The following is a 24,917-nucleotide window of genomic DNA, read 5'->3' on the forward strand; positions in this document are numbered from 1 at the left end:
TTTAAACTCTTAAGAAAACCCTTAAATGTACTAGATTTTTTAAGGCTTATATTAAAGGCTTTCTCAATGCCAGTGTGTATCTCTTTGATTGAGTAACACACACACACACACACACACACACACACACACACACACACACACACACACACACACACACACACACACACACACGGGCTACTTAAAATACAATTAAGTAATTTGCATTGGTCTGACTGTTATATATTGCATGACGCCATTCCACACACACACACACACACACACACACACACACACACACACACACACACACACACACACACACACACACACACACACACACACACACACACACCCTACATAGTTTTGGTTGTAACTAGCGCTGTGCCACCCAGCTCTGTGGCAGGAAGTGGGACCCTGTGCTCCCTCAGCATGTTGGGCCCCTCTGGCCAGGCGTGCTCTGAGGGGCCACTGCAGAAAGTGAAGCCCTCTTGTTCCGACCTGCAGCCTGTTCGGGCCCCCGGGTGCTGGTGAGGACAGGGAGAAGGGGTCCATGCTGCTCTCTGAAACATCTCTGGAGGCGGAGGGTGGATCTCGGCGAGGGGCTCTGTTTTCTGAAGAGGCTGTTGAGGTGCTGCTTCCTCTGCAACAGAATAAACAACTGGATATTAGATGGTCACTGATATACAGCAGAAAGCCTACACATCTTCCGGTGCAGACTGAAAACTCATCTCTTTCGACTCCACTTCGAGCGATAGAATTACTAACAAAGAATTGCTAACAAAGCACTTACATACTAACAAAGGACTGGCTTATCTAAAGCCAGTTGAGTAGCACTTGAAATGTTTCGGCTCTATGAAACCTGATGTACTTATATGATTCTGTTTTCTTCAAGTTTGTATCTTCTTGGTCGAATGCACTTATTGTAAGTCGCTTTGGATAAAAGCGTCAGCTAAATGCAATGTAATGTAATGGCTCAGTCAGTAGGGGCTTGGACTGTGAGCCGTATGGGTCGCTGGTTCAAGTCCCCGACCAGACCTAAATATGGAGTGTAGACTGTTACTTGGAGAGGTCCCAGTTCACCTCCTGCCCTGCCGTGGTGCCCTTGAGCAAGGCACCGGACATCCCCGCTGGTTTCATGTGTTTCACAACAACTTATATTGCAACTGAATACCTCCACTATGCTTATCAAGTTTTTTACATTCCTGGTTGTCCTGTGGATAAAGGTCTATTGTTGACAATTTATTGAATGAGAAAAAAAGCCACGCTATTGATAAAAGGACACTAGTCTCCTCAATAATCTGATTTGTTTCTGAGTCAAGACTGCAGGAGCCGCATTCCAGACAATTATAAATGACGGTCACGTTGGCATATTTATCATATTAATGAGAAAAGCTCAAGTATTTCAGCATGATCTAGGCCTTCCTCTGCACAAGGAAAGAAACGGCTGTATATAATGGCAGGGTGATCCCATGACCGTTAGGGTTATTTCAAAGCCAAGAATTTTAAACAGCATGTTATACAAACTTAAAGCTCAGCAGATTTCAAATATCTGGCTTTATCGATACAAAAATGTATGTCTTTCTGTCCACCAAGCCCCTCCTAAAGATAAAGCCGTTACACGATGGAGTGCAAGCTGTTAGTGGTTCTCTGTGGTTCTCTTTCAGGATGTGTGTTGAAACCAGAATAGCTGACCCATGGGACGCGGAGAAGAAGAGAACAGAAACTGTGGAGTTTCTACTGTAATGAGCGTCACACTTCATCACCTTTCCTTCTGCGACCCCATTTCCTCCACACGACTCTCAGTTGCACACTCTGCATGTCAGACCCCGTGCTTACAGTCACATGGTGTGTCTCTACTGGGACATGTCTCCATGCTCTAATGTTCAAAAAGCTCTTTATTGTTCTCATACTGCCTGTGCTGCAGCACCTCTTTTCACCCTCTGTCTGAAACCAGAGCCCAGTCTGCTCCGATTGGTTAGCTGGCCGGCTCTGTTGTGATTGATCAACCGCTTAGAGATGTACCCCCTCTTAGCCTATCACGTAAAATGGGTTGGAGCGCTAGCCAATAGAAGCGCGAGTGTTGCATAGTGATGTCATTATGTCTCAGAAGTAGACAAGGGAGTCCAATGGAGGTGATTCAGCCAAAGTTTGTGGGAGAGAAACTCACTCTGGAGGGAACTTTGGTATTTCAGCCTTTGCAGATCTTTCATATGCACAAAAACCTTTATAACACACTACAGGAAAGGGAGAACCCCAAAAAGCACAATAAGGCTGCTATCTATCTATCTATCCATCTATCTATCTATCTATCTATCTATCTATCTATTTATCTATCTATCTATCTATCTATCTATCTATCTATCTATCTATCTATCTATCTATCTATCTATCTATCTATCTATCTATCTATCTGTCGATCTATCTATATATCTATAGCAGCTGCTACCTAGTAAGATGCTAAAATGTTGATATTGACACTGATATTTTCAAAAATAAAACCACAGATACAGTAGCTGCTTTTGAACTGTCAATTCTTCAATATGTATCTTATTTCAAACATTTTCAAGCTTTCTGTTTTCCAAAGACTTTTCAATAAACTCCAGAAATGTGTTCTGGGAAATGTTGACTTTTATATGAAGAACTCAAAAACCACCAGACTAAGGGACAGCTTCATCCCACAGACCATTAGATTGTTAGTCACCTGAACTTTTGAAAGGCAAGGCAAGGCAAGGCAAGTTTATTTATATAGCACCTTTCAACACAAGGCAATTCAAAGTGCTTTACAAAAATGAAAGATATTAAGAAAATGGCATTTAAAAACAGTCATTAAAAAGCAAAGATAATAAAATAAACATTAAAAGAAAAAATACATGGATAAAAGTTACAGTGCAGTTTAAGATGTGAATAGTTTAATTAAAAGCAGCGACAAAAAGAAAAGTCTTCAGCCTGGATTTAAAAGTAGTAAGAGTTGCAGCGGACCAGCAGGTTTCTGGTAGTTTGTTCCAGATATCTGGAGCATAATAACTGAATGCTGCTTCTCCGTGTTTAGTTCTGACTCTGGGGACAGAAAGCTGACCAGTCCCAGAAGACCTGAGAGTTCTGGATGGTTCATAATTTAGCAGGAGATCAGAAATGTATTTTGGGCCTAAACCATTCAAAGCTTTATAAACCAGCAGCAGTATTTTTTAAATCAATTCTTTGACACACAGGAAGCCAGTGTAAAGACTTCAGAACTGGAGTGATGTGATCCACTTTCTTAGTGTTAGTGAGGACTCGAGCAGCAGCGTTCTGAATCAGCTGCAGCTTTCTAGTAGAAAGAACATCCATAACATCTGTTTGCAACTCATATATCAATATTCCAATTACTGTATATAGACTATTCTGCACTATTTCTATTCTATTCTATTCTATGTACCTGCACTATTATCTGTTTTATTGTGTTGCACTGTTGGAGGAGCCTGTGACCTAAGATTGGCATTGTCATAACTACACTGTAGCTATGCACACATGACAATAAAGCCTTGAAACTGAAACTTGAAACTAAAGAACATCATATTGATCCTCGATGCCACAGTTGTCTTTACCTGAGGTGCCGCTGTGCCTGGTCTGGCGTCTGTAAATGATAAACCAGAGAGTGACTGCCAGGATGGAGCCCAGTGTGGCCAGAACCACCACGATCCACAGGGCCGGACCCAGCAGCACCAGTGGGGGGGCCCGGGCAGCGGGGGCCGTGGCTCTCAGCTGCACCACCACAGCCAGGGCAGGCTCTGAGGGGGACAGGTTCATTAGATAGAATAGAATTGGAGGATGAAGCCCTCTTTATTGGTCACACATGTCCATGCACACAGCACACACAGTGACATGTGTTCTCTGCTTTTTACCCATCCTAGTACTAGGAGCAGTGACTTATTTATAGTTCATTAATAACTACCTTAACAAAATTCACATTCCCAATGAAGCATTTAAAACCAGAAAAGGTCAACACTGATGTCATATAACGTTATAATCTAAGGCGTTATCTAGCAACACTCATTGCAGAGCCCTGATTGAACACATCTATTCAATTGCAAGAAAAAATACAAGTCAACATCAGAAAGTAACCAGAACAATCTTGCACTAATGTCCCAAAGATATTGAAGTGACTGTTATTTTGTATATATTGATTGTTGTGCTTTTATTTATGTCTTCATGTGTGCGTATGCATAAATGTGTCTGTTGATTGTGTATATATAGGATATACATATTTGTATACATATTTTTATATATCTGTATTTTTTGTATACGGGATTGTGGGAAACGGTATTTCGATCTCTCTGTCTGTACACACAAACTGAAAGATTGACAATAAAGTTGACTTTGACTTTGAAGATGTCAAGTCCTACTAAGGCCAACACCACGACTAACTCAAAGAGGTTTTGAGACAAAACCTAACAAAACAACTCCGCTCGGAAGATAGGTTTGAGTTCGACATGATATATCTCTTTAGTGAAACTCACCTGTTGTTAGTCCAGGTTCAGGTCTGGTTTCCGTCTTGTCACTGACACACGTGTCCACGAGCCTATCCCACGTTTTGCCAGCAGGACAGTCTTTCTTGACCATGGCTGAAGAAGCAATGTGGAGACCTGCTGCTGTCTCCCTGATCGTATATGGTTTAAGACACAAACTAAAAGGAAGAAAACGTGTCGCTGAAGACAGAAAACCGTGAGACACAGAGGAGGGCTGCGAGGGGGGGGAATAATGAAACTAATGCAGAGTGCCTAACAGACGTTTCAGTTCCTCCATCTCAAAGGAAAGGGTGACTCACTGCATGCGTCCCCGGGGGGCAAAGAGAAAGAGACAGAACGCACCGTTTCTGTTAAAAAACAATGAGGTCTCGACCTCTAAGTTCCTTAGTTTTGATTAAATATTGCAGTCATCTACGAGCATTTTACTGTTTGTCTACATGGTTAATTGGCAACGATATTGATTCATTCAACTATTTGAGTTGTTAAGATACTTTAGCTTTCACCTTCATCAGCTCTAATATAATGTTAGTTTATTTCATTTTAATTATCACCCCTTAAAACATTTAGTTATTATATGAATTGAAATTCTTTTACAAATCATTATATTTTTTGATTATTTTTATTGGAAAGTTATTTAATAACACATTTTAGTCTATTTATGATTTTTTGTATTAATCTAAAAATGTTTAAATTTCAAATGCCGTTTGATTTATTTATTTTATTTATTTACATGGATATGGATGAACTATGTAAATAAATAACAAGTATATTTTTTAACTTTTGTGACTGCTGATCAGGTTTAATTACTGTTTGAGTGACAGAAAATAATACATATGATGCCACAGGCTTCTAAAACATAAAACCTCTCTTTCATGTAATGCATGCGTTTTCATGAACTACACATTAATATTTGTGGCTCTAAATTATATTACAGCTGTTGAGCTTTGCAACACTCTCCTTAAAGTGGACCTATCATGCTATATTTGAATAATATATTGTAGGGCCATACCTATATAAGGTATATTTATACGTTTTCTTTTTCAAAAAACAGATCATGCATTTTAGCCATGCCTCATTTCGCTCTATTTAGCTTTCCTCCACCCTGTCTTTGCATGCGCTGCAGCTGACCACGCCCCCCTGCAAAGGAGGGGGCCGAGTTACGAGCGTCGTGTTACCATGCTGTTACCATGCCACGGCAACCTCTCATTCCCCTGATAGGTCAGCTCAGCCGTCCTGACGTCAGACGTCAAATCTGGATCAGTTTTTATCAGATCCGTTGCAGCCCCTTTTTTAGAGATTTGGGTATGGAGGAAAATAGAGAGGGTTGTGTTTTCTGACACTTGGTGAGTTCCCTGGAACACCGGGGACACATATTCATGTATAAAAGACGTACAAAAGTGCATTTAGCATGATAGGTCACCTTTAACTTCTTGTTATTGACAGCAGCAATACAAAGTCAAACCAAGAGTCACTGTTACACAAGTCAAGTAAGGAGACAGGACTGTGCTGTAAAACTTTAATAAACAATTAGCACATCAAATGTTGGCATGAAACAGATTTGCAGTGTTACACATCAAAATCAAAAAGAGAAACCTGAGGATTTTCATTTTGCACACGAAAAACTGCTCATAAATCACAGCACTAGAGCAGATCACCAGCCCTGAGGATTACATCGAGTGATTCATTTACCATAGTAACGATAGTGTTGGCACATAACAGACATTTAAGCATTTCAAAAAAGGGTTACAGATAACCACTGATTTAGTGCATTGATTTAGCCATTTATAAAATCAATCAAGTAACTCACAGTGGTTAAGGCACAAATGGCTGCAGGTACCAAAATAATATAAATACTGATTATAAATCTGGTGTGAAGTTTGAGATTTCATCAGTTGGAAGGAAATGACTGTTACTAAGAAAATGCAAATCCTTATAAAGAAAGCATTTGTCTGCCGGACGCAATTCTGACTCTCACAATGAATTACTCTGAAAGCATCAGACAGACTGCAATTCAATCTCACACACACACACACACACACACACACACACACACACACACACACACACACACACACACACACACACACACACACACACACACACACACACACACACACACACACACACACACACACACACACACACACACACACACACACACACACACACACACACACACACACACACACACACACACACACACACACACACACACACACACACACACACACACACACACACACACACACACACACACACACACACACACACACACACACACACACACACACACACACACACACACACACACACACACACACACACACACACACACACACACACACACACACTAGAGATGGCAAATCCGGATCCTTTTACGGACTCAGGAGTCAGTCATTGAAGAGATCCGGATCATACGAGTCATTTGAGTCATATGAGTCAGCATCACCAAGACCGTAGAAATCCTATCGGTGAAACCGAAAACGTGTTGCATTTCACGAGCATATTAAACTGACGCTATATTAACCTCCGCTACACAGTGTATTTTGCTTTAATAAAAAATGTTGATCACAAAAAAAAGGGTTATTTTGCAAATCTGAGTCTGCTGTTGACTCGTGCATGAGGACGAGTCTGCTGGATCTCTAGATCTGCTGCTATATGGTTACGGCTCTGAGTCCGCACGAGTCTGCTCTGCTGTGTTTTGCACAGTGAGTCAGGATTTGCGAATCTGAGTCTGCTGTTGACTCGTGCATGACGACGAGTCTGTTGGATCTCTGGATCTGCTGCTATACGGTTACGGCTCTGAGTCCGCACGAGTCTGCTGTATTTTGCACAGTGAGTCAGGATTTGCGAATCTGCGAGTCTGCTGTTGACTCGTGCATAATATAGCCGCGGGAGCCGGGTGCTGGAGGAGGGGCTATGCTCGTGCACATGACGAGTATGAATCTGTGGATCTGCTATGCTATTACGGTTAGGAGCCGTCGGCTCCTCTGAGTCCCCACGAGTCTGCAGGAAGTTTCACTGATCCGCGTCCCCTCCCCTGAGCCAAACGATAACTTCTGGCAGGCAGCTATCCTACTTGCTAAAGGGTAGGCAGATGGACTGGGGTACGTTGTAATGTGATTTTACATTTTATAAAGAGAGTAGCGAGTGACGCAATTTATAGTTTTAATTTGTACGTCACACCAAGTGTGGGACTCAAAGGACTCGGGTTAATGGAGAGGGGAGACTCGTCACGACCAGCTCATTTCTAGGATCCGGGTTAATGATCCGGATGAATCAGGACTCGCCCATCTCTAACACACACACACACACACACACACCCACACCTCATGGCTTGAAGATAAGAGGCCGCATCCTGACGAAGGTGAAGTTGTAGAACTGCGGCAGACCCTGGTGGCTCATGCTGCTGAATTTATCCCATTCAAACGGCGGGAGTCCGTCCTGTGTCGTCGGCCCGTTCACCGCCTCCGCAGCAAACTCTCCAGCCATGTGGAAATCTGTCACCTGGACCAACAACAACACAGAGATCAGAGAGAATCTGAGATAAAAGACATTTGGTCTCTATAGAGTGGTGCAGAAATGAGTCCTAAAACCGGAAATTAGTTAGCATTTTTCCACTTTTGGTTCCTTTGTCTCCAAGTCAATATTTGTTTTAACGTGTTATTGGTTAGAGTCCTGAAATAAGGTCTGAGGTTAACCGAAGCTTAGGAGGTTTAAACGTTTTGTTGTACAAAATAAAATATATCAGTAAATACCACACTGGTGACTGAAGAAGATGGACCTTTATTAATCCCCCGAGGGAGAAATTCAGTTTCCACTCTGTCGTACACACACATGTGTTTTTATACTGGTCATATAGTACACACAGTACACACTTTTTAGAACATGCACATACATTTACAAATACACACACGGTTATATACACACATGCACATGCAGTTGAGAGGTTAGAGCGGAGGCAGCCAGTCTAGCTGGCGCCAGTGAGCAGTTGGGGGTTAGGTGCCTTGCTCAAGGGCACTTCGGCAGTGGCCCAGGAGGTGAACTAGCCCCTCTCCAGTACCAGTCCACACTCCGTATTTTTTTGGTCCGATCGGGGACGTGAACCGGCAACCCTTCGGTCCAAAGTCCAATCCCCTACAGACTGAACCACTCCCGCCCTGTCTGAAGCTTCTATGTGTCTTTAAAACAGGGGTTGCCAGCAAGTGACAAAATGAAATACTACACGTCATAATGCCGACCTTTAGCTTGTAAATATCATAAACATGTATTTGCCCCATGTCTTATTTTCTGCACAAAAAAAATCCCATTTCTTCTTGGCGAGGGAGCCCTTGCAATGCTACCTACAAGGTCGGCCTACAAAATGCGTCATCAGTGTCATGTGAGATCAGTGTGGGGACGGGCGCTACCTTAGTGTCGTAGCATCCTCCTGGTGAAGGTTTGTCTGCCCTCAGGTCGCCACGGCAGCAGATGGTCTTGCATGGATCCCCCTTAGAGTATGGATCCTTCTTGTAGTCTGCAAACGAGCAAAAAATAGTAAGAACATTAAATGTGCTCAATATGGAATTTCGAGCAGAAGTGTTGCCTCCACATGGTTAAATATCCTGTAGTAGTTAGACAGCAAAGAATGAACGGAAGAAATTGAATAACAAGAAGAGAAATAAGATCTGAATAGTGAATCTTATGCTACTGAATTAGCTTTCACACAGTTACAGATGCACCTTGCTAACCAAGCTAGGTAGGTAGAGCTAGCATGACTCCGTATCCGACAGGCCTCGCTTCTGTCAAATCAACAAACCTGTCCGCATTTGATCACTTAAGGATACATTTTTTAAAGAAACAGGTGACGTAACGGTGACAACGTCCCCTTATTATATACATATAATGGTCATAACCAAACAAACTGATCCACACACCATTAGACCTCATGATGTGCTTCAAGGAGTCCATGTCTTTAACATCAGCCTGGTCACGGCGGAAGATCTTGGCTCTTGGACAGAGATCGTACGAGAAGTCTTCTCCGTACTCCTCCCACATCTCTCCATACCCACTCATCTTGTAGATCTTCTGGTGGAAAGGAACGTTGTAGGAGGGCCAGTAACCTGTGGAAAATGGAGGCAAAGAGAAAGAGAAAGTCTTAAAAATGTAAAAAAAAACTACAGAAGAAAACAGGGGAAAAAGATCTGATGTTACCTCTGCGCAAAGCCTGTGATTGGTCAGAATACTCCACCAGCCCGGGGATCTGCTCCACCACCGTCAGAGCTCCGTCTTCAACACTGTGGCCCAGCTTCACCTTGCTCCTGTCCAACACCATGTACTGGTTGTTGTAGGTACCTAAGCAAGCAGATACAGATACATCTTGTGTTTTATTCCATGCATGCTAGTAGTGGCGAATGTAGCCTTTAGCCCAGGGCTACTCAAATTGCTTTTGCAGGTTGCTGTTACTGCCTTTAGTGCTTTATACCCATTAGGACTCACCAGAGTTGTACATGGAGAAGGTTTTGGCCCACTCCTCTCCGGTATGTGCCAAACTGTGAGCCAGCCTGACCCTCTGCCATGCAAACAGGCTGTTAGGAGTGATCGAGTCAAACAGGGAGGAGTTAAAGACATTGTTGGTGGTCTGGGTCATCATCAGACCACTGCCCAGGAGGTAGAAGTCATCGAGAGACACAAGGAAACCTGGAGAGAAAGATAACCTTTTCTGACAATCTGGAAAACTTTGATTGCAAATCGATGCGATGTCACCAATGTTATCTTTGAGGAATTCTTGTTATGGTGAATTCCTACGTACCAGGGTAGCTGCTGAAGGACAGTTTCCCAGTGGCTGTGTGGGGCTCAGTGATGTGGAAATCCCAGTGTTTGTAGATCCGCATTGTGGCAGCGTAAGTGTACCAGCTGGAGTGGGCAAACAGGAGATTCTCAAAGCCAGGCAACATCTGAAGGGTGCAAACAGCAAACAGTGAAGTGGAGTAAGACTCAACAGTCGATATGGTATTCCTGTGTCAGCACTGACTGGTATTTGTGTCAATGTGGATCACATGACTCAGCACCTCAGGGTTATACTTCATGCTAAGATACAGTTTAGGATGAGAGGTAAACAAGTCTTTTAGCTCTTTTGCAACATGGACCCTTTTGTTATGTTTCCAAAGAAACCCACAATATCTTTTACTTATGTGTTTTAGTGCCAACTATGCTGTAGCTCTTGTGCTCATAACAACAAAACCTTTGCATCTTTGAATATCAGGCTACATTACAAGGGTAAAAAAAACATAGAAGACACATTTTTCTATTTAAAGGGCCCATGTCATGCTTTTCCGGTTATTACCCGTCCCCTTGTGTGTTATGAAGGTTTTTATGCATGTAAACGGTGTGCAGAGTCACAAACCCTCAAAGTACACCCTGTAGCGAGTAAAACTCTAACACAGAAAATACCTCCCCAAAACGCCTCGTTGGAGATACGTCATTGTCCATTTGATTCTTCCATTTCGTTCCGGGTACGGCATGATGTCATGCCGTACCCGGAACGAAATGGACCAATCCGTGGAGCCGTTACGTTACGTCCGCGGAGCCGTTACGTTAAGCCCCCGCTGATTGGTCCAAATTGACCAATCTACGGACTTCCTCACACACAGGCAGCTCAGCTGATTTCTCCTCCCTGGCTGCAGGCTGATAACAGACAGTTGGGATCGCGGCAAAATTCTCTCTGCAGACCCATTCTCACAGCGTTTATCAACCTTTTTCTTACTCAATATCAAGCCACACTTATTGTTTTTAATCCGGCTGTGAGTTTGTGTGTGCTCAGGATGAGTTTGGCTGTGTTTGGCTGTGTATCGCTAACAAGGAAACAACACCTCAACGGAGCTCAGCGCGATTCACAACGTCCCGACCAATCAGAGCACACTGTGCTCACAGGGAGGGTGGGGGCTGGAGCTATTGGAGCTACAACGAGCCGTTAAAGGCAGAGAGTGAAATTCAGTGAATACACGTAGTTTACAGAGATGCTGTATGAGAAACCAATGTGAGTTTGGAAAATTGCACAATATAAATCTATTTTAGTATACCTCAACAATGAAATTATGATCAGTGGAAATGGCCATGACATGGGCCCTTTAAAGTTTGACATACAGCATGAACGTCCTTTTGGATTCAACTTGTGTTATTTTATATTGTATTTATTGCCTGTACAGCACTTTGGTCAACTGAGGTTGTTTTAATTGTGCTATATAAATAAATAAAGATTGAGATTGAGATTGCAAAAGCTGGTACATAATGTATTTGCTAGTGCTCAACAATATTTTGTACACAGGAGCTTTGATGAAAACACCTTATGCACCATTCTATTAATGTGTGCTTGACTCTTTCGTCTACTCTTTGATTTACATAAGCCTAATGTAGAGTATGTAACAGGCATGATATGTGTTGCCCTTTGACCTTGATGAGAGCAGAGCAGTGTCCCATCCCTGGGAGTTTGTAGTTTCTGAGCGGAGGGTTGGAGGAGCGGTGCAGAGCTGGGATCAGATCCAGGAGGTCCCCCACCGCATTCAGGAACTGGATCGCAAACAGGGACAGCGGCTATGGGAACAACCAGATAAACAGATGCTGGTCAGCAAAGGGAAATGACTAGTAGTGCTGCTTCCATAGTAAGAAGCCACCCACACAATATTATATAACTTACAAAACAACTGTTCATAGCTTAAATCACTGAATTCAGGAGATTTTCATTCCATATCTGCACTTCCTAAGCTGCGTTTTTAAGTTTATGCGTCATCAAAAATATATAATTTAACTTAAATTGTTGCTTAACACAATAAAACAATAGTATGTGAGGTGTAGATGCAATAAAGACAATGTTTTAAATTGTTATCCAGCAATATTGTCAGTTTCATTGATAGTAACAAGACACTTTTGGCACCAACAGTAGTATCATTTGTTGGATTATAACTAACTTTTGGAAAATATGCATCTTCTTTTGATCTACAGAGCAAACATAAGACCTATAATCTCATGTCTCTTTACATTTATAGAGTGAAACAAACTGTGATAAATGCAGGGTTCTTACACCTTTTCCAAAGTCAAGTTCAAGCACTTTTCAAGCATTTTCAAGATGCATTTTCAAGCATTTTACAGCTGTTGTAAATTACATATTTATACACACATACTTATACTCAAATGATTATTTCCCTACCTCACATTAAATCAGATGTTCTTTATGCTATACAACTTGGACAACCAAGGACTGTTGACCTCTGGGTGAGTGCTGCTTCCTACCTTCACTGGACTAACAATGGCTAATCCCAAACTGTACTGCTTTTTCCTTGCGTTATTCGCCACCTCCCTACCCCCGTCCTGCGCATAACAAATGCGAACCGCCACTACTATCATGTGTGATTATGAGGTCTCTACACAAGATGATTACGTTACATCCCACTGTCAATGTGCCCACAAAACAAACTAGGCATTGTGACTCACTGCTATCTCTTGGCCGTGCTCTGATTGTATTACTACTGATGATATCGGGCAATGTGCATGTTCATCCTGGACCTTCTATTGTATGTAGCCCTAGTTCTGACCTGTGCCCTGATGTCAATCTTTGTCACAATGATCTGAGTTTCCCGCCAAAAATTGACCAGATCAAAGTACTCGTTCACAGCTCAAATCCGGAGGTACTTGTCATCAGGCCGGAGCGGAGCTGTTTTATGTAAAAGCGAAGCAATTAAGCGCGCTCCGACTTCTTTATTTTCTTTTAATCTAAAAAGCGAAGTAAAGCATTTACAATTTCAAGCACTTTATCCCAAATTCAAGCACCATTCCCAAAATTCAAGCACTTTTCAAACCTTGAAAACACCTCATAAAATTTCAAGCATTTTCAAGGATTTCCAGCACCCGTCCGAACCCTGTAAATTAGTCACAAGTTTGGTGTGAATTGGAGGTTCCTCATTTTAAATAAGAACTTGGCAGAGCCCTATTTAAAGCTTTAAAACATTATAAGTATCTTAAAGCGGAAGATAAACTTCATATTCATACATTCATGGAGACTGCTTTGTTAGGGAACTTCTATGTGTTATGTATATACTTCAACCCTGATGTTTCCTATTGGTTTATACATTTTATGCACTTTGTTTCACTCTTGTTGTGGCATATTTTTGACGTGAAGAATAGTTTGCTTCTATACATGTAAAAGAGCCGGTTTACAAAAGAGTTTCAATAAGATAATGTTATAATTATGTGGCTTTTATACCTTTTTCCCTTGTTTCTTGGCCCATTCTGCGACTCCTGCTTGCAGTCCATCCATCTGAGCCACGATGAAGCCGGCGTGTCTCCACAGAGGATCAGAGCTCTTGTTCAGTTTCACCTGCTCTCTGGTCCACGAGTCCTGCTTCCTACACGCCCAACAGCAACATTTGCAATCAACTGTTGTCATTGCTCATTAGAATTATTTAATGCCAAACACTCATCGTCAAAGACTCTGAAGACGTGAAGTCCAACATGTAAATAAACTGGAATCATACTATGAATGAAATAATATCCCTTTGGTTCATATTTTAAACACTGCAACTTAAAAGGTTTCAGCTAAATAATGTTCTGTTTTCCCTCTTCCTAACCAATAATGCTTACCATATAAATACACTCTGGACAAGAGAAGCCAAATGCCGTAAGAGAAATAGTAAAAAAAAGTTGTGTAGGCCTACTTATATTATTCGAAATGTTTCCCAACGATTTACAAACCAGAAGTCATCGTACGTCTGCATTTTAGGTTATCAGGAGAAAAAGCAAATGCTAGCCAGAAGCTGACTCAAATGGACGTTTTATCCAGTGTTCAAGCCACACTTTCACCATGCACGATTAGTTTTGCAATAAATATCTAACTAAATGAAGGACTTTAGTCATCGGGTGTCTGAACTTTAGGATATCAGAGTAATAAACAGAGCAAACGTTTGCCTTTAGCCCATAGCCACTCAGGGTCACACAGATACCGGTTTTAATCACCAGGTCTGTTTATTTTGGCGAGGAGACCTCAAAGGACAATTAATCTCCTTGAAACAGTTACAAACTCCCATCAAATGCTACACCACCAAACTCTGGCATTTGTTGTTGTTTTTATTAAGAAGGGTGGCAGAAATGAAAATGTTGTCAGTTAAAATGTCTGGCCACTGAAAAGAGGATATGATAAAAGTGAACGTATGTTTTGCTGCTGCTGTGGTTTTGATTTTTTAAAAGGAAAAGAGAACAAACTCACGACATGAAACTCTGAACTGGCTCGAGGATCTTTGGGTCGTGGATCAGCTGCGGATACATGTTGGTGTAGTGGTCCATCATCTGCCTGGGGAGGAAGAAAATGCATATAAAATAAATGAAATCAAAATAACAAAAACTGTAAACGCCTTAAACCCTGCATCTTATCTGTAAATGTGACCTGTCACCACTTTTTCTATCCTTTTTTAATATGTTTTTACAACCTTGTATCACATATTACATTACATGTCACTTGTTAGATGCTTTTATCCAAAGCGACTTACATACTCAATACTGTGGCCAATCCCCACAGGAGCAATTTGAGGTGAAGTGTCTTGCGCAGGGACACAACGACATGCTGATTGCAGTGGGGTTTGAACCTGTGACCACCTGATCCGAAAACCAACACACAACCCACTGCACCACACATGCTGGATTAATAGCTGTTTCAGTGGCATTAAAATACGTTGTAGATTGAAAGGTCTCTATTTGGAGAATGTTGTGTCAAATTATCATATAATCATTTAAAACATATAGTCTTATACTCTGGTTGCCTTTTACACTGTTAAATTGTATTTTTAGTCTTGTATGTGTTTAACAGAGACATATGTTGAGGATTTACATTTCTGGAGGGCAAAAGGAAGTGTAAAAGGGGGATATGCAAATGGTTAAGTTTATGGTGTAATGGTGGGGATGTTTAGATGATGCCTAAGGGACTTCAAGTGTGGGACCAGTTGGCTTTTCTCTCCTATATAGTGAGACTGTAAGCTGTGTTCGGGGTGCAGAACTTCTCTATCCTCTGAGGAGGAAGTAGCTCTGTTCCTACATTTGGGATCGATTTCACTTGTATATTGACTTTCTTTATTACTTTATTAAATATAACAAAAGACACACTTTGTCCATGATGAATCATTTATCAGTTTCTCTTAAGCATTTCCTCCAAAGAGAGCAACAAGACAGCACATAGAGACTCACTGGGCCGTCAGGTAGCCCTCCAGGTAGCCGGCCAGGAAGAAGGTCACCTCATCGGTTTCAGGGGTCTTCCCGTACCCGGCACGGATCTCCAGGATGCTCCAGCCTGAGGTGGACAGGGTGTCATTCAGATACCCGTACGCACCCCCCCCGGTCTCCAGCACCCCCTCCTTCAGCAGGACCAGCTTGTGTTCGGGGTCCCAGTACACCGTGGCTGCTGTCATCTCTGAGAATAAATCACACAACATTAGCACTGAGAAGCAGAGGTGGGAAGTAGTGGAGTACAAATACTTCGTTACTGTACTTAAGTACATTGTTCTGGTATCAGTAGTTTACTCCACTACTTATTTTTCTGACGACTTTTTACTTTGACTTCTTACATTTTCCAAACAGGCTGGTTCCTTTAGTTTGAATGTGTGTTTGGATTCATCATTATTATTTAGAGTCATTGCGTGCCTATTGATTTGAACACGATCCGTGTATCCATAATTTCCTGGTCTTCTCTAAAGAAGAGGGACCAATGAAAACTTTGTCATGTTGCCGTTGTTCAGCATGGAAACATTCATTAGCTAACAATGACAATATTGTTCTATTAATATAAAGGGAGGTCAGGTACTCTTTAAAACAGCTGGTAGTTATGGGTACTTTTCGAAGCCCATACTTCTTTACTTGTACTTGAGTAAAGAAGTTTAGTCAGTACTTCTACTTTTACCAGAGTATTTTTAAACCCGAGTATCTATGCTGTACTTCTACTTGAGTAAAGGATGTGTGTACTTGTGCCATCTCTGCTGAGGAGACAACAAAATGTCTACACAACAGTCATGTAAGCTGAAAAAGACAATACTGTTGAAGATGAGGTCCTATGTTGAGTACATCTGACAATTGACTAATATTGATATTTCTTTTTTGGGTTGTGCTGGCCTATATTACTTGTATGATAGTATATTGGTGCATCAACACTGTGTATTGCTTTTTCTACAAAGGGGTCACAAGACTACATGTCACATTCACTTAAAATATCCTCCCCATGCATGTCTGAATTTCTTCTTCTTTGTGTTCTTGTGTACTAATTAATACGATTAATGAATTAAACGAAAATGAAAGTTAAAGCTTAAACATTTCAGTGGCAGAAGCCTTGTAAATCTGGCGATTACCCTGTAAACTGTGTGTAAGAATAGGTAAGAAAAACAAATTCAACTCAAGTGGTCACACCATAAGTCACAACAGTTGACAGAAAGCGCGAGCACAATGTATACAAAGGTCCATGCTTGCTTACAGGTAACCACTATCTGTTGAAGTTAACCCATTAAATCCTGAGATTACTACCCGAGATTTCACATAAACACGGACTACTTACTGTCAGCAGAGGCGATGGTCGAAGCCACGGTAAACAAAAGAAACACATACAGTCGGTTTACTGACGGCATGGCTGTGGAAACACCGTCAGAAAGTTGAATTGACTGCAGATTGGAGACGCTGATCTTCCTGAAGTTGTTCAGGCAAAAAGGAAATCAGTCTTACTGTATGGCGGAGGGAGGGAAAGTCCAAAGCAACCTGAGTGAGTGAGTGTTGAGCGAAACCTTTCCTGATTGGCTGCATGCCGGAGAAAACGGGAACTACATTACATGTGTGCCCTTTGAGAGGTAGGAGAGGTTTAAGTAACATTGAGTTTGCAAGAAGAGGGCAATTTATAGTCAGCTTACAGTAATTTAGTGTTTATGTGTTTTAGGGCTCATTTGGAAATCAAAAACGGTTCACCCCAGATGGGACTCGAACCCACAATCCCTGGCTTAGGAGGCCAGTGCCTTATCCATTAGGCCACTGGGGCTACGCGGCATATCAAATACGTCATAGAGCTATTTATAGATTCATATAAAGGACTCAGGCCTTTTTTACTGATGGTATAAAAAGACCGTTAAGTTATTTGGAGCTTTATTTTGTAGGTTTAAGGCCATTTATATCAACTTGTAAAATATATGATGTTGAGTTCAGGGATCTGTGCAGGAGAACACTTACTCAGGACAGTGTTTTATGATGTGATTCTGCCCTCTATGGAGGACGGAACATGACATAAGTATAAATTAATACATTCATAAATAAATGTATGATTAAATACAGAAATAAATACGGAAATAATTATTCTTACTTGTTCACTACTATTTGGTCATTTGGGAAATGTATAACCAAAATGATCTGTAAATACTTTATACTTAATTTCATGTTGCTATTTTTTATTCTTGTTGTTATTTATGAAAAACTGGTATTTGTTCTACTATCCTCTGGGGTGTTTTGTGGAAAATCATTACATTTTCTTCATATTTACTGCCAGTTCTTACGGTACTTTTGTATTATATCTAGCTGCTGTTGTTGTTGTTGTTGTTGTTCAGTTAGAGACAATAGAACAAGATCATCAGCATAAATCGGAAACTTCACCTAACTATGGAGGGAGAGCCCAGCAGCAGCAGCACATTGATCCAACTGAACAGCAAGTTCATTTATATATACATTAAATAAAGTTTTCCTTAACATAATGAGTCTTTTGTGGTATATAAATAGCAAATACATAAATATACCTATCACTCTTTCTCAGGGTTTGAGCTAATTAACCAAATGTGTGATTTATGCTGTTTTACTGCTGAGATCTGATGTTATGCTCTTGAGTTTTATCTGAGGCCTGTACTACGAAGCTGGTTCAACTTAACCTGGATATGTTGGAGTTAGCCGGTTGGCGTAATCCAAAACATACGCGCTGGCGCTAAACTGTACTACGACGCTGGATATCAAGTGGATCGCTCAAGCCGCCGTGTCCTATCTAGTTAGGTGCGCGTCACATGAAAGGGGTGGTATTTGGAGCATTCGACCAATCTCAAACACGGAGAAGCGTACTGACAGCGCAGCGTCATACTTCCTGAATGAAAAGTGAACTTTAATATTAGTCAAATATGAGGAAGTTAAACTTTAAACATCCATGACTTAAACACTTTACCCAGGATAAAAGCCACATAGCTGCACCTGCAAGGTGAATACAGCTGGTAAAAGAAAAAGTGTTTGAATGCGTACATTAACAGGTTTATGAAATCACTGCCCCGTCCAAGACACGAGTGGATCTGACTTTAATTAGGAGAATTTGACTCGAGTGTTTCGTCAATTTAATGTGTTGCTTAAAATAATACTTCTGCATACAGTATGTGACACTGTGAGTGTTGCACGGCCAGATACGGCTCAAGAAGCTGACTCAAATAAGGAAATATATGATACATTATGATGTGATATGATATGAATGATAATGAGACACATCTACGTCTGCACTCACAGTGCCGCGGACTGTACTTAATGTTACTCTGATCCGGTTACTTATGTCGTGGCAGATATTTAAGTAAGCTTTCTTAACGCTAATGTTATAATAGTCAGATTGCTCTGAAGATGGGAGGGGATATTCTATTAATTTTCACGTTCACACAGTCAGTTGATTTTGGCCGGTCGTCTTTCCTGCAACGGCAGTTTAAACTGTATTTCCTTTCTCCTCCTGTCATATGAATTGATCGCTTTAAACTCCGCACACGGAGCTCTGATTGGTCAGCAGGCAGTGCTTTTATCCTGGAACCTATCCTGCTCCGGAGGATAGCCGTTCAGAATAAGTTATTGAAGTAAAAAGATATGATTCTACACTGTATTTTAGTGAACATGTATTGTTTGAACTGTTTTAGGTAATCACAAACGGGTTTTGATAAGTCACTTAGAATAGGAATGTTATTCTTACTTTCAAACTCACTGATCCAGAGATTCTGTGTCTCACACACCAACATCCTTCTTATCATCCCTAAAAGCCAGATGCGGTTGTTAAGTCATTAAAGACATCGTTAAATAGGTGGAGAAGAGTTTAAATGTCTGAAGGAGGATAGTTTAGGTGAAAAGATCCCCTGGGAAAGGAATGTAGAGTAAGATAAGGTAAAGATAAACATTGACTTTTGACCTGGTGTGGCTTGGGATCTCACTCTCTGTTCGGAACTCTGATTGACCTCGGCCAGAAGCGAATCCAGCCAATCAGGGCACTTGGGGGAGGTGGTCAGTTTAAACAGCTCCTCCCCAGGGGCTCTCTAATTGAATGAATGTGTGTTCCTTGTAAAAATTAAAATTAAATGTTCTTGCTTATGTTAAAACTGTAGCAGTTTGTTTTTATGTATGTATTTGTGTATAGATGTTGCAACTGCACAGAGCTTTAGCAATACTGTATGTAACTATGGTAATGCTAATAAAGTGTAATATATAATGTGAAGTGCTTTGAGCATTTGGGAGAGCGCTCTAATAAATGTAATGAATTATTATTATTATTGTTATTATTAGAATAAAGCTATTGAATTGAATGAGAGAAAGAGAGAGAGAGAGAGCCTGCTTCCTTATTTGAGTAATGCTGCCTTCAAGTGCTTCTCCTACATTCGCCTTCCGAATTTAAGAGATCACAAATAAGACTGTTTGTGTGTATTCTAGTAACTTTCAGGTTAAAAATACAATGAAAACAAACTTGTAGTAGTAGTTTTAGCTGTTGATATTCTATAAATTATGGGATATGTTCAGCTTGTGTGTTGTTGAGATTAGAAAAAAAATAATTCAACTCTGTGTGTGTGATATTTTCATGCCTTTTCCAATTCAGGGCCGACATAAATAGAAGCCTAAAACGTTTGCATGGGGTGAATATATAATACACTTTTTTAGACGATGAAACAATAATTGCTGATCTTAATTCAAACGTTTCTGGACGTTCAATAGAACGAAAATTAAAAACAGTTATTTTAGATGACACAGCTAACGTGTAGGATCGGAATATTTCGAGCCATGCCTGAATGCACCTCTGCCCAGCGTTTGCTCGCGCCACTGCCGCCAGAAAGAGATTTAAACCGCCGCTGTGTCTCCGCCCCCTCAGAAAATTATAAATATAGGCAGCTCCTTTCCTCCTTTCACTACAACCTTCAACAACCGATTCTTCAGTGTCTGAAAGAAGCAGCGGAAAAATCCTACAAAAATGGTGAGTACTGACGAACAAAACAATTATATAAATAATAAAACTACCGGTAATTTGATTTTTTGCCGTTAAAATCCCGTTTATGTGCCTAAATTGAGGTGGCTTTAGTCCAAACAGTTGGCGCAGTTCAAATCATAACGGTTGAAATTGGCCGTTAAAACGTAACTTCCATCGCTTTAAACTACAGTCAAAGATACTGAATCGACATCTGGGCAATTTTTTTTTCAGTTTAATAGGAATGAAAGCATACAGTATAAAATGGTATGCGAAAAACTGTTTTCCCATTTTTGTGGGTTTGGAAGACATTACTGTAAGCCGGCGAGCTAGAAGACTCCATCAGATAACGAGTCTGTCCAGGAACGTTACAGAAAGGCAGGGCTTTGCAGTAGGGAGGAGAGATGTTGCTCGTTTTGGGAGGCCGGACAGGAACACGTGACTCAGCACAAAGTTACTAGGGTTAGGGTTTATAACCTGTCAGCGCCCAAAACACAATTTAAAAGGGAATGATTTTTAGGGAAATATTGTCCAATAAATCGGCCATATTGTAATGTACCCCTCCCTCCCAACCTTTTTTAATGTATCCCTGTGACTGTATATCTAATAGTGTGTAGATAGTGTTGGTAATTGGTTAATTTAATTGCGACAAATCACAATTTTAGAGTTGAATCCAGTTGTGTTTTATTTGTCAAATTGACACATGGAAACGGTTTGTATTAACATACGTTGTAGTACTTGTATAAGGAGGTCAGTGATTGCACTGTATAAACTGACATGGAATGTATCTGTTCAAATTCAAAAATGTAATCTGCTCTTTAATAAAATAACTGTTTGTCTCTCCTCCACAGCGTGAGTGTATCTCTATGCATGTCGGCCAGGCCGGAGTCCAGATGGGCAATGCCTGCTGGGAGCTCTACTGCCTGGAGCACGGCATCCAGCCTGACGGTCAGATGCCGAGTAACAAGACCATCGGAGGAGGAGACGACTCCTTCAACACCTTCTTCAGCGTGACTGGAGCCGGCAAACACGTCCCCAGAGCCGTCTTTGTGGACCTGGAGCCCACTGTCATCGGTAAGGATACACATATTTTTATTTAAACGTGTAATAATATTTTTGAAGAAGACGGGTAGGACAGACGGATAAATAGATGCTTATTGAACCCAAATTGGGAAATTATTTTGTTGCCGCAGCAGTGTGTTCAGGCATTAAAATATATAAATAATAAAATAAAATCAATAAACAGCAAATATAATATCTACAGTAGAATAGACGTGTATCTAAAATATTCTGGATTATTCTGGTTCAATACCCATGACTGTACCCGTGTTGTTCCTCAGATGAAGTCCGTACAGGAACCTACCGCCAGCTCTTCCACCCCGAGCAGCTGATCACCGGAAAGGAGGACGCAGCCAACAACTACGCCCGCGGTCACTACACCGTCGGCAAGGAGATCATCGACCTGGTTCTTGACAGGACTCGCAAACTGGTGAGCTCTTCATCTCATTTACATGTTGCAAGTGAAGCCTTTAAAATAAATATATATTTCGATTGATGGCAAAACATTTAAAACCATTATCCCTTATTTCCAGGCTGACCAGTGCACAGGGCTCCAGGGTTTCCTGATCTTCCACTCCTTTGGAGGAGGAACCGGCTCTGGCTTCACCTCCCTGCTGATGGAGCGTCTCTCTGTTGACTACGGCAAGAAGTCCAAGCTTGAGTTTGCGGTTTACCCCGCCCCCCAGGTGTCCACCGCTGTGGTGGAGCCCTACAACTCCATCCTGACCACCCACACCACCCTGGAGCACTCCGACTGTGCCTTTATGGTGGACAATGAGGCCATCTACGACATCTGCCGCAGGAACCTGGACATCGAGCGCCCCACCTACACCAACCTCAACAGGCTGATTGGACAGGTCGTCTCCTCCATCACCGCCTCCCTGCGCTTCGATGGTGCCTTGAATGTGGATCTGACTGAGTTCCAGACCAACTTGGTGCCCTACCCTCGTATCCACTTCCCTCTGGCCACCTACGCCCCAGTTATCTCTGCAGAGAAGGCCTACCACGAGCAGCTGTCGGTCGCTGACATCACCAACGCCTGTTTCGAGCCGGCCAACCAGTTGGTGAAATGCGACCCCCGCCACGGCAAGTACATGGCCTGCTGCCTCCTGTACCGTGGTGATGTGGTGCCCAAAGATGTCAACTCTGCCATCGCCACCATCAAAACCAAGCGCTCCATCCAGTTTGTGGACTGGTGTCCCACTGGCTTCAAGGTGGGCATCAACTACCAGCCCCCCACCGTGGTTCCTGGAGGAGACCTGGCCAAGGTGCAGAGGGCCGTGTGCATGCTGAGCAACACCACCGCCATCGCAGAGGCCTGGGCTCGCCTGGACCACAAGTTCGACCTGATGTACGCCAAGAGGGCCTTCGTCCACTGGTACGTTGGAGAGGGGATGGAGGAGGGAGAGTTCTCTGAGGCCAGAGAGGATATGGCCGCCCTGGAGAAGGATTATGAGGAGGTGGGCACCGACAGCGTGGGGGACGAAGGAGAAGAAGGGGAGGAGTACTAAGCCACTGAAACATCTGTGGTGAAGACTCTGACCCTCCAGAGCCTGGACGACCATCTCTTTAGCTTGGCTTCAGTTATTTTGGCGCGTGACTCAAGATTTTAAACTCTTAATGATGAAGGACACCGTAATGTTTAAAAAAAACAAAAAAAAACAGGGTTCAGCTGTTGCATCTGGTGACTTAAAACAAATGTTAATCTTTCTATTTTCTTTTGAGTCATTCCAAACGTTGGTTAACTGCATTGTTCTGACAGGCATTGATGATGGGATGCCAGGCCGGGGGAGGCAACCTGTACACTGACTAAACCATTTCAATAAAGTGCACTTGTGTTCCGACATGACATCTGCCTCTTCCATTAAATGACTTTATATCAAGGTGAATGTGACTTCCCTATCTGGTACAGAAAATAACACATGATCATTTCAATATATTTTTCAATGATGATGAGAAAAATGTTTTAAAAAAGGACCATTCAATCGAATTTTCAAATGTTATGGCTTGTGAGATCCGAGTCAAAATAATTACAATTACTGAGTTAAACCTCAACTAAACAGACACACATCTGCTTTAAGGAAGTTAGTGCATACTCATGCCTAAAATTAAATGTTCCTATATGACACAATGCAAATGTACTTGCTATTCGCTTTGCCATTACTAATTTCATGAAATATAATTTGACTATAAATAAAATACAGACAGCCGAGATAAATACTCTTAAAGTTTGTGGCTCGTGCTTTTAGTGCACATGTTTAAACTAAAATAGCTATTTATCTGCTTGCTTTGATCAGTATCTCCTTCAGGCTTTATGCTGACCTCTTTACTGCAGTGTTACCTGGATCAGCTTTGAAATGATAAATTAAACGCAGACCCCACTGAGCTCAGATCCGTCACTTATTGATGCACAGAAGACTTTGTGTCCTAACCTCTCATATTTTATTATCATTTGTGAAGATACTCTCCTGAGATCATGAGATTGTTAACAAGCTATAAAACCCAGTGATGAGAAAATTGACAAAATGTATTTGGGAAATGTGTGGCGCAGTGGTCTAGTGCGTTGGTGTTCGGATCAGGGGAGCTCAGGTTCAAACCCCACTGCAGTCAGCATGTCGTTGTGTCCCTGGGTAAGACACTTCACCCCAAATTGCTCCTGTGGGGATTGTCCACAGTATTGAGTATGTAAGTCGCTTAGGATAAAAGCGTCTAACAAGTAACATGTAATGTTTTTCCTCTCCGAACACACATTCAACTATGATCGCAGGCGTGTTCTCTGTGGAAAGAAAGTTGAAAACATAGGATTTTATGGAGAAAATACTCCTGTTCAAATGTAATGATTAAGACATCTACTGTACGCTCAACGGGCACTACTCTTTGTTAACATAACTGAAATATATTCCCAGTGGTGTACTCTACAGTCAGTGTGTAACACAACACATCCCTTGGTTAACAAACTGCACCTCCTTGATAAGCACTCAACATTTAAGCTTTAATTCCTCCACAAAGCAGGTGGGTGCAATGCCTTACATAACACAAATACCTCAGGATTAAACCAGGAGTGTTTAGTGGTGCTAGGAATAGTTTTCAGTTTGTTTTTTAAGTAATATCTTTTTGCACAAACAGGTAAGTTCAGGTTTCACTTTACAATGAAC

At 41.7% G+C, this 24,917-nt stretch overlaps 3 protein-coding genes and 1 non-coding gene across 6 annotated transcripts; 1 reads left to right on the plus strand and 3 right to left on the minus strand.

The window, feature by feature from the left end:
* Nucleotides 1–95: 95 nt before the first annotated feature.
* plbd1 (phospholipase B domain containing 1) lies at nt 96–17,252 on the minus strand. 3 transcript variants are annotated; one of them, XM_034142733.1, is made up of 12 exons: nt 17,047–17,252; nt 15,693–15,915; nt 14,722–14,805; nt 13,723–13,864; nt 11,916–12,056; nt 10,276–10,420; nt 9,963–10,163; nt 9,678–9,818; nt 9,401–9,586; nt 8,894–9,000; nt 7,784–7,991; nt 96–113 (listed from the first exon to the last, which is right to left on the minus strand). In XM_034142733.1, the coding sequence occupies exons 1-11, from the start codon at nt 17,114–17,116 to the stop codon at nt 7,815–7,817; spliced, it is 1,617 nt and encodes a 538-aa protein (XP_033998624.1). In that variant the 5' UTR covers nt 17,117–17,252; the 3' UTR covers nt 96–113; nt 7,784–7,814. The 3 variants fall into 3 exon arrangements, with proteins under 3 accessions (XP_033998624.1, XP_033998625.1, XP_033998623.1); XM_034142734.1 differs by lacking the exon at nt 96–113 and adding an exon at nt 125–142 and having other exon boundaries at nt 7,815–7,991; XM_034142732.1 differs by lacking the exon at nt 96–113 and adding an exon at nt 5,987–6,550 and having other exon boundaries at nt 7,815–7,991.
* On the minus strand, nt 151–4,702 carry LOC117492466 (tumor necrosis factor receptor superfamily member 13C-like). The gene is made up of 3 exons (XM_034142737.1): nt 4,476–4,702; nt 3,564–3,746; nt 151–619 (listed from the first exon to the last, which is right to left on the minus strand). Exons 1-3 carry the CDS (start codon nt 4,576–4,578, stop codon nt 333–335), a joined length of 573 nt encoding a protein of 190 aa, XP_033998628.1. The 5' UTR covers nt 4,579–4,702; the 3' UTR covers nt 151–332.
* Nucleotides 17,253–17,444: 192 nt separating the features above from the next.
* Nucleotides 17,445–17,517, minus strand: trnar-ccu. The gene has a single exon. It is a non-coding gene; the product is annotated as a tRNA-Arg (tRNA).
* A 3,110-nt stretch (nt 17,518–20,627) lies between these two features.
* On the plus strand, nt 20,628–23,611 carry LOC117492465 (tubulin alpha chain-like). Its single transcript, XM_034142736.1, has 4 exons — nt 20,628–20,712; nt 21,555–21,777; nt 22,044–22,192; nt 22,296–23,611. Exons 1-4 carry the CDS (start codon nt 20,710–20,712, stop codon nt 23,271–23,273), a joined length of 1,353 nt encoding a protein of 450 aa, XP_033998627.1. The 5' UTR covers nt 20,628–20,709; the 3' UTR covers nt 23,274–23,611.
* The last annotated feature ends 1,306 nt before the right edge of the window (nt 23,612–24,917 follow it).

Source organism: Trematomus bernacchii, unplaced genomic scaffold, assembly GCF_902827165.1.
Source record: "Trematomus bernacchii unplaced genomic scaffold, fTreBer1.1, whole genome shotgun sequence".
In the NCBI taxonomy this organism is placed as follows: Eukaryota; Metazoa; Chordata; class Actinopteri; order Perciformes; family Nototheniidae; genus Trematomus; species Trematomus bernacchii.

Coding starts and splice junctions, on each gene's coding strand:
- plbd1 (XM_034142733.1), bottom strand. CDS start 17,116: ATGCCGTCAGTAAACCGACTGTATGTGTTTCTTTTGTTTACCGTGGCT. Junction 12,057..13,722: donor CCAAGAAACAAGGGAAAAAG/GTATAAAAGCCA, acceptor TTGTTCCCATAG/CCGCTGTCCCTGTTTGCGAT. Junction 9,819..9,962: donor CTTCTCCATGTACAACTCTG/GTGAGTCCTAAT, acceptor CTGCTTGCTTAG/GTACCTACAACAACCAGTAC.
- LOC117492466 (XM_034142737.1), bottom strand. CDS start 4,578: ATGGTCAAGAAAGACTGTCCTGCTGGCAAAACGTGGGATAGGCTCGTG. Junction 3,747..4,475: donor TGAACCTGGACTAACAACAG/GTGAGTTTCACT, acceptor TGTCCCCCTCAG/AGCCTGCCCTGGCTGTGGTG. Junction 620..3,563: donor CAGGCACAGCGGCACCTCAG/GTAAAGACAACT, acceptor ATTCTGTTGCAG/AGGAAGCAGCACCTCAACAG.
- LOC117492465 (XM_034142736.1), top strand. Junction 21,778..22,043: donor CCTGGAGCCCACTGTCATCG/GTAAGGATACAC, acceptor GTTGTTCCTCAG/ATGAAGTCCGTACAGGAACC. Junction 22,193..22,295: donor TTGACAGGACTCGCAAACTG/GTGAGCTCTTCA, acceptor CCTTATTTCCAG/GCTGACCAGTGCACAGGGCT.